This window comes from Lissotriton helveticus, chromosome 8 (genome assembly GCF_964261635.1).
Source record: "Lissotriton helveticus chromosome 8, aLisHel1.1, whole genome shotgun sequence".
In the NCBI taxonomy this organism is placed as follows: domain Eukaryota; kingdom Metazoa; phylum Chordata; class Amphibia; order Caudata; family Salamandridae; genus Lissotriton; species Lissotriton helveticus.
In genome coordinates this window covers 1,467,800,391-1,467,809,974 of record NC_136069.1, presented here as the reverse complement: position 1 = coordinate 1,467,809,974, position 9,584 = coordinate 1,467,800,391, and the positions used below count along the sequence as shown (strand labels likewise).

Here is a 9,584-nt window from a genome sequence, read left to right as displayed (position 1 = left end):
TGGCCGCACACCTCCCTCTGGACCGCTCCGGCTCAGCCTGGCAGTGCCCGCCTGGGGATTGGTGCGCGCTGCCCCCTCCGGTGCCTTCCAGCGGCGCTCGCCTGTCTGGGAGCTGTGGCGCAGCAGCCTGAACTCCGAGAGGGCCGGGTCTGAGAGCGACAGGCAGGGCAGGTGGGGGCAGAGCACAGCCCAAGAGACGTCCTGTCCCCTCAGAGACTCCGCGCAACCCCAGAAACAGTACGAGACACCCAGAGACGCATTGCCTCAGCGACCGAGACACCCTGCCACCACTCAGAGTTCTTGAAGCCACAGAGACAACGTAGTCCCAAAGAAAGGGTGTAGGGCCAGAGACATCCTGGAGTTACAGAGACGGATATCCTGGAGCTACAGAGACAGATAGAGACGCCCTGCAGTCCGAGAGACACCCTTCAGCCCCAGAAACTGCCAGACAGTGACACCCACCTGCTTTGGAAACTTTCAGCGGCGTCAGGAACAGCGGGAGACAGACACCGTGCAGCGCCAGAGACTGACTGCAGCAGCTCCTGTAAGACTGCGGCGCCTGAGACACCCCGCAGCCCCCAAACACAGAGGAAGGGACATCCTTATACCCTGGACGCATCAGGCAGCGCCAAAACAGTCAGAGACACCCCGCTGAGATAGAGGCAGACTGCAAACCCAGAGACACTCTGGAGCGTCAGACATCTTGTAGCGCGAGAGGCCCTCTCCATCATCAGGACACGGGCAGGGCTGCGACCCAGAGACCTTCCCTTGGGGTGCCTGCTCAGCTCTCCCTGCCTCTGAGAGTGCGGGGGTCGGGGAACTGAGTGTTATTGGTGACAGCTGCCTCCTTAGCCCTGCCTGCAGTTACTGGGAGCTGCCTGAAGTTCTATCCAAATCAATAAGTGACAGCCTGCTGGCTGCCGAAAACTGCCTGCTAAGCGCTACCTGCTGCAGCTGACTACTGCATACCACTGCTCCACGGCTCTGCCTGCGCCCACTGACCCTTCTCTTGATGCCTGCTGAGAACTCCCTGCTGTCAAGAATGGCTGGGAGTTCGGCGTTGCCTGCATCTGACTCCGCCGCCTGCTGTCGGACGCCCCAGCCTGTAAGAGCTGCCTGCTGGTGAAAGATGCTGCAGAACATTGCCTGTTGTTTCTAAAATCTGCCTGCTGTTTCTGGGATTTAACTATTGCCGAGCTGACTGCGCTGCTGTTGAACTGAGCTTGCTGAGAGCAGCCTGTTCTGAATGGTACTGCTGCCTGCTGCTGATGAACAGTGTCTCCTGCTGCTGAGATCCACCTGTTGTGATCCCTCGGCCGAGCTACCTGCCTCCTGCTTCTGAGAGACACCCTTGTACATGCTCATGAGAGCTGTCTCTTTGCTCAGTCGATAACTGCCTGTTTCTGTCTGAAGTCTGACTGTCAGTGCCTGTGACAGCCGCCTGCTTCTTCCGCTGCCTGCTTGAGCTGTGGCTTCTCGGCGCTGCTCGGCAGCGGGCAGCGCTGGCACCATGTGAGCTTGGGGCTCGGAGCCGCACCATGGTGGACCTGGGCGGCTGCCCCCGGAGACACCTCTGCGAGCCCCTGCCGCCCCCCGCCCTGCTCTGCTGGGCCCTGCTGCTGCTCTGCGCCCCGGAGAGCTCCGCGCTGGCAGACTTCTCAGGTAAGACCCTCTCTACTTCTCAGACTGTCCTCTCCCAGCCTGTCCTCCCCCAGCCTGCCCTCTCCCAGCCTGCCCTCTCCCTCCCAGCCTGTCTACTCCCTGCCTGTCATCTCCCTGCCTGCCCTCTCCCAGCCTGCCCTCTCCCAGCCTGCCCTCTCCCAGCCCAGCCTGTCCTCTCCCAGCCTGCTCTCTCCCAGCCTGTCCTCTCCCAGCCTGTCCACTCCCAGCCTGTCCTCTCCCAGCCTGTCCTCTCCCAGCCTGTCCTCTCCCAGCCTGTCCTCTCCCAGCCTGCCCTCTCCCAGCCTGTCCTCTCGGCAGGCGCTTTCCTTCCCTGTGGTCTTGTCCAGGCAGCAGCAGGCAGGCGCGTGCACTGCGTCCTTGAAGTAACAGCCTTAAAGCAAGTAAGGAGTGCGCCTCCCCCCCCCCCTCAATCCCCGTTAGGTAGTGAAAACTGTCCAAACTGGGGTGCAGACAGCCCCTCTCTCACCCTTCGGCCTGGTGCCACTGCACCTGCTGCACTATGAATCACTATACCACTTGAGCAGCAGGCATAGTAGTGTGAACACCACGCCTTGTATGGAACTACAAGGATGCACCTTACATGCAACGTGGGCACCGTGCAGGCATGACCCTGTGAACTGCACGCCCCGCAGGTGGAAGAACAGTTTTTAATCCGTGAGAGCGCAGTCATGACTGCGGCAGGCATGGCTCGCACTGTGTGACCCTGTGCCCGTGGGCTCGTGACACTGACCTCCATGCCCAACACGTGGAAGTCTCACAGGCACGATTGCAGTTGCAAGGCACTCACGCCTGTAAGCAGAATAGCACACCAGTCTTCCCTGCGCCTTACAGGCTTACAGGGCGAGCAACAAAACACACCGGCTGAAGTACAGGCATGGGGGTGACTGCACGTTACAGTAACACCGGGTTAACTTTTGGCAGAAAAGATGCGACAGGTTAGAACGTATTGAAACAGTTGCATTGCTGACACGCCTTCAACCCATAGCCCATATGTGTGGTCAAAAAGTCACCTTGCCCTGTTGCCATATTGCCCCCCGCTCTTTTCACCTCACCACTAATAAAGAGCGCGCCCCCTTAACCCCCTGCGTGTTTGGGATTCCCCCAAGGTTTGGTTTTGCAGTCATTTTCTGTAAGAGGCGGGCACTTTCTTTTCATAACTTTTAGTCCTGGGAAGAGCTCGGGAGAAACAGTTTAGCCATTTATTGGAGTAGTGTGTTAGGTGACAACGGTTGGGCTTTATTTTTCCAGATTTTAATTGTGTCACAAAATGTACTTCGGTTGTGCCAACGTCACGGGAGGGCAAAAAGACAACCTGGTTTTGCAGACTGTGCTGATCTTAAGCATCGTGTGGGATGCCGGGAGTGCCTGCAGTCACCAGAGGTGGAAGCACTGCAGGATAACAGAGACCTTTTAATGCATGGGCAAAGCGGGCAATTGCCCAGGGCCCCATCTTCCAACGCCCCCCTGAGAAGATGAACTTTCTCATTATGTGACCTCTATTTATTCTATTTCTCCATGTAATTCTATCTCCCTGTCTTTCTCCCTGTCTCTGCCTGTCTTTCTCCCTGTCTCTGCCTGCCTTTATCCCCGAATCTCCCTCCCCGGAGTCATTTGAAGAATTTTTGGTTTCCCACACACGACATATTTTAAATGGTTTTGAAAGTTTCTCAACGTTTATTGAATAATTCAGTACTTTTTGGCACCATGCGTGCTCGAGTTGTAAGGAAATTGGTAATGATTTCAATGTTATTCTAAAAAGGGATCTTTAAAATAGATATTGCCCAGGGTTCAAATTCTTAAGGTGACCCGGAGTATGTATATCTGTTTAAATGAGTATTTTGTTTGTATTGTATAGCACCAGAACGTGCATCACTTAAAAACCATCGTCAGTTTTAATATTTAACGCACAGAGGTTTTGCGACAGGAGGTGTCCCGTCAAAAACCACCCATAAAGCACAGCGTCATTCCACTGGGGCAGCAGAATGCTAAGTACCGCCCTTCTGTGCGGATTTACGCCTGGCCATACAACTCAGCCCCACTGGAGAGCCTATGGACTTTTACCACTGTAGCTGCTGCAACAGGCCCTAACAATAGTCTGGGCCGCAGAGGAAACAAGCATATCACAGTATCATTAACTGAAGCCCCTCTGTCAGGTAGATCACTATTTGCGCATTTCTTAATTATAACTTAACAATTCACCAGACATTCACTTACCATGCTACACGCACAGTATCACCCGCACCGCTAAGGACGGATCCTGACAGGTCCAGCCCCTGTGGATGTTGACAGGTGCATATTTCAGCCGCGTAGAATCCGCTAGGTGGCAGCACTTTACGTGGTCCTGAGTTTATTCGAGGCCCGGGAAAGTGGGAGGCCCAGAGGAGGGTCAGGGGTGGCCATTTGGGGATTTTGCAAACATTTACAACGTCATAGCTTCCTGGATATTGACAAGCTTCCCAACGACGTTTTCCATTATAGCGGGTCTCCTAAAAGTAGTTAAAAAAACGAAGTTAAAATAAGTGAGCCTTTATGGTAGCACTTTAACTCATCTCGTTGGTTGTGTTTCGTCAAAATCCTAGCAAGCAACCAGTGCCTCGTTAAAGAAAGTTTTTTTAGGGTTGCCCCGACCCTCCTCATTTCCTGTCTTGTTTCTTTCCTCCAGCGGAACATATGTAAACAAGCACTGGGAACCGCACTGTGCACGTACACAGATTCACACATGTGGGTATATATAGCCCATGCACACATTTTCACGAAGTTCAACAAAGGTGCAGGCACTGATGCACACAGGCAAACTGACAGACATCAATGCCCACAGATCAGCAGCTGTACATAAACCTGTGCTGCATGATCACACGGGTATCTACCCCTCAGGGTGATCAGGGACATCTTAAGGATTTTGGGGGCCCTGGGCCAGACGTATTTTTTTGGGGCCCCTGCTCGGAATAGCTTTGAATTTATGATCTAATTTCAGCTCCTTTATGTACTCTTTGGCCAGGTCGCAGTCGTCCAAATTTTAAATGTGTTTACGTCTAATCTTCAGGGATTGTGACATGTAATATTGCTGCAAATAATCTCTGTGACAGCCTTCTATTTCTCATATGTGAGGTTCTGTTTTCATCTACAAAAACCTTTTTATGGACTTTGTATTAAACCTAAACACAAGATTTCTCTGCAAAATGTTTGTAATAGACACATACAACAACCACATTAAAAATACATTTAAGGAAAACATTATTTATAACTATCTGTTTAAAAATTACTCAAGATGACAAGGACACGACTTTCTGCAGAACCGAGCTAGCTAAAAGACTGGTGCCATGGGCCAGAGCCCACTTTGCCCATGCATTAAAACGTCTCAGAGGGTGATATGTGTATCTGTGATACAAAGGTATGAGCTTAGGTTGAGATTTGATTATGCCGGAGTAATCAGAATCATTTTGGTAATTCTATGTGACTGTTTGACTTGGAATTATTGATAATTATGCGATTACTCCTGTTCACGTACTTAAGAGTAATTTGGGGGAAAAAATCCTACAGCGAGAGCACATTTAGCAATTGCGGGCAGGTGCTTGCGCACGCTATTCGTGTTCTGCTGCATTTAGCATTGTTTCTTAGTGTATAATGCATCCTTGCGTCTATTTTGAATGCTAGGAGGCATTTTGGGCTAAGAAAACAGCGCTAAATGCCAGAAGTAAGTTTGGGCAAATCCTATCACAAGAGCACACTTAGGGCCAGATGTAGGTGGCCAATTACCGGTCGGTAACGGCCGAATTCGGCCGTTACCGACTGGTAATTGGATTTTGAGATGTAGGTGCCTCAAAACAGGCCATTTCGGTAATTTTACCGAATCTGTAAATATACCGGTCGGTAAATTTACCGACCGGTATTTTTACAGAATCGGTAAAATCGAGATGTAGGTGGGACTCTTCTGAGTCCCACAAGCCCTACAAAATCGGTATTTTACCATCAAATACAAGTTGATGGTAAAATACCGATTCAGGTGTGCATGCACATGTGTGCATGCACACCTGTGCCATATGACAGGTAGACCTGCCCTTAGGGCAGGTATGCCTGCCACATGGCACCTGAACCCGTTTTGGGGGTGCTAGAGGGTGTCAAAGTGACACCCCCTGCACCCTTGTGAAATTCGGTATTTACCGATTCGGTAAATACCGACCGGTAAATGCCCAATCATTCCTATGGGCTTCAAAGCCCATAGGAATGAATGGGCATTTACCGGTCGGTATTTACCGAATCGGTAAATACCGAATTTTACCGATTCGGTAAATGCACATCTGTATTTACCTACATCTCGGTACTTATATTTTACCACTTCTTAAATACCGAATCGGTATGATTCGGTATTTAAGAGGTGGTAAAATAATTTTACCTACATCTGGCCCTGAGTGAGCATGAACGGCTGCTTGCGCTCGCTATTCGTGTTCTGTTGCATTTACCACTACTTCTTAAGAAATAGCACTAAACACAGAATTACTCTTCTTGTGAAATTCAAGCATATTCTTGGAGAATTCTTAAGTAATTCTATCTAATTACACGACACAGAATTATGTGAGTTACACCCACCCCAACAGAAAAGCACAGAGTGATGTGCGGGAGAGACGCACGCAGCTTGATGTGCACCGTGGTGCTAAGGGTGATGAGCATCAGGAAGCACACGGAGATGTGCAGCAGAGGAGCCCAGTTTAATGGGCGCCTTGGTCTCACAGGGTGATGTGGATTTAGAGAGCAAGAGATGATCTGCATTATAAAAGCACTGGGTGATGCATCTTATGGGAGCACTGAGTGCTGGTTATCGAACTCTGGGTCTTGTTCACAAGATGAGCACAGAGGGCAGGGGCGGCTCTTCCGCTATGGTGGAGGATCATTGCCCCACTGCTTTTAAGCAGTGTGAAGAAGAGAAACATAAAATGATAACTTGAAGGTATTATCATTTTATACTTCCTGTGTCCTATTGCTTTGCGGCTGGCGGGTAGGAGGGGCTGCTCTGCTTTCCGAGCAGGGAAGGAGTGGTTTGTCCACTCCAAAGAGCGGAATGACTGTTTGGTCAGCTCGCAGTCGGGGCAGAAAACTCTGCACGCATAAGTATATAGAAAATGCAGAGGTATTTCATCCACAGGTAGTTTGTGAATATCATTTTGTAGTACGCTTTGTGGTACTACAAAACATACTACAAAGTGCAGTCTGTGAATCAGGCCGTCCGAGTGATTGTTGAAAAACTGCACCTTTCTGCTTGGCTGAGCCCCCAGGCTCGGCAAATTAAATATGTACAGTTTGTGTAGTTATGGTGCAAAGAGGCTGAACTCTGTTTGATAGGGTGCAGGCTTGCAAATGGAGTAATGGACTTCACGTCTTCCTAATGCGCTCTTCACCAGTGGCAAGGCCCAGCATCACACTGCTCATGTGATTTCAGGCCTCCAAAGTAATGGGGGATAACACTGAGAGCTCCATGGAAAGGTCCATTGAGCATCAGAGCGTAAGAGAGAACCCATTGAAGGAGCCAATGGGGGACCAGAACAATCCCCTTGAATGGGTGTGTGTGCGTGCGTGCATGTGTGTGTGCATATATGTGTGCAAGTGTCTGTGTATGTCTGGCATATTAGTGGTAAATCTTGGCATTTTCGGGCCACCCATGGAATGATGGTGCACACTCTGGGGAAAACTCTGGCACATTGGTGGTAACTCTAGGAATTTTGGGGGGCCAACCATTCAATGTGTGATGGTGCCCATCCAGGGTAATATGCTGACCATACCATGTTGATGGTCATTCTTGGTATATTCTAACTATCTACAGTATGATGTTGCCCAACCCTGGAATAATGCTGTCCTTGCTTTTTTGATGGTAATTCTTGCCATGTTAGGGGCATTCATGGCATTATGGTGCCAACTCTGGTATGATTCTGATCCTGCACAATGGTAGCAATTCCTTGCTTTTTGTGGGCATCCATGGCATGACGATGCATACCTGTGGGATACAACTGGCCCTATCATAATAGTAATGCTCATCATGTTGGCACATTCAGTCTCATGAGACGGCAATACATAGACATGTGAGGCCGAAGAAGTCCCCGAGTGGTACTAGTATATATGAGTGTTTTTATGAAAATGATAAATTGATGGTTGGGGAAATCAAGTTATGGTTTTTTTCTAAATGAAAAACATGTATTTGTAACAACATGCCTGTATTTTCCATAAACTGACAAGTTGTCGTGTTAATGCTACACATTGCAGTTCCAAATATATATTTAAAGCATATGGCTGTGTTGTCTAAAAACCTAATCTGCAATGTTAGTGTTACATGTCTTCTTCCATAACATGTAAAGTCTTCATAGCTGAACCAACAGCACTGGCATGTGTCTAGCTCTGCTGTGGACTGCTTACAGTTGTGTGATTTGTGTAATTTCTTTATTTTCCACCACCCCCCTTCAAAAAACATTTTCAGTGTAATACATGATTGAGACTTAACTTGGAAGGGACAGTGAGGAAAAGTAAAAGACATGAACTGCAGAACTATACATTGATGCTATGGTAAAGCGAGGACACATGAAACTGAATTTTCTGAACTGCCAGCATTATCCTGGACTTTTTAGACCCTTTGTAGAGGAAATTGTGTTAACAATGCACAAGTCCTGCTCCATGTTCTCGAAATTATCTTAGGGTAGGCAAACACGCAACACGCCTAGATATTGTCTTAGTTGGCACACCATGAAAGAACTGGAATATTTTATGAGTGAGTTTTAAGCGCTTATGGCTTTATAGCAAACTGGTGTGAAAATATGCAATAAAATGCACTGTTTGGCCTATGTTTCCAACATTTTCAGATAGGATAGCTCCCAAAAACCTCTTGAGACACTGAGAAAGTGCTGCTTACTCACTTGCTGCAATTTAGGGCAGGTGTTGCACACCACCATTTTCAACGTTTACCAGCCATCACATAGTGATATGCAACAGGGGGACCTCAACCATATGCCCCTTGTCGCCTTCAGACAGTTCTGGGTTTTTGATCATCAGCAAAATTCCAAATCCCAGAATACAAAGTTCTGTTGACTAAAAAACCATAAGAATCTCAAGGTGTAACACGTGGCAATGGTCACTTGGCAGCTATTAACATATTAACATTGAAATAGTATTAGAACATTGGAATGTTGAGAGCTCTATTGAAGACAATGGAGTAGCTCCCGGCTTATAATGGTTGGTATAAGTCCGGAGGTTCAACATTCCAATGTTTGTCTTCCTGTTTCTCCCCGTTAAGTTTGGAACATTCTACCCGTAGTGGGTGGGATGTTTTAATAGCCTTATAGCTCTTCTTCCTCGGGCTATACAGGTTGCTAAAGGATTGCAGCTCAGGCCTATAACTCTGGTTCAGGACCTTTAACAACAGATGGGCTATAAGGCTATATCACAACCTAAATTTTCATCAATATGTAGTCAGACCACTCTAGCCGGCTTTACTGATTTAGATGTTTGGGATATAAATTCACAAATCCTTACTGCCACTAAATTTCTTCAAGAGGGTGGAAAAACAATTGACAATCTTGAATAATGGAGGTCATTTTCTGCTAAGGGAGTTCATGCAGGCTCAAGCCTACCCTTTCAGGTCACTTTAACTAAGTGCTGTTTAACTTTTGATCACCTTTCTGCCATGCTAATATGATGGCTGCATTAAATAGTAAACTCACTAAAAGCTATTGGCACACACGTTTTTCCTTCAGAATCTGGCAAGGATGAAGATTGTTTTTAGAAGGTGAACATACTTCTGCAATCCAGAGGTTAGGGCTCTTTGATCTTAACCTCCTACTTGTAAACGTGGTTTGACGCTGAGGCATCTGATTTTTTTTGCAAATATTTTTTTATTGCAGCAAAAACAGAGAAGCGTACAG

The 9,584-nt window shown here is 48.0% G+C and overlaps 1 protein-coding gene across 2 annotated transcripts in view; it reads left to right on the top strand.

The window, feature by feature from the left end:
- The first annotated feature begins 501 nt into the window (after positions 1-501).
- The window catches only part of EVA1C (eva-1 homolog C), a 410,485-nt gene continuing 401,402 nt past the window's right edge, over positions 502-9,584 (top strand). The window contains exon 1 of one of the 2 annotated variants that reach the window (XM_078658405.1): positions 502-1,662. In XM_078658405.1, the coding sequence (XP_078514531.1) occupies positions 1,539-1,662 (124 nt within the window). In that variant the 5' untranslated portion in view covers positions 502-1,538. The remainder of the gene's footprint in view (positions 1,663-9,584) is intronic. The other variant, XM_078658406.1, reaches the window with a different exon arrangement.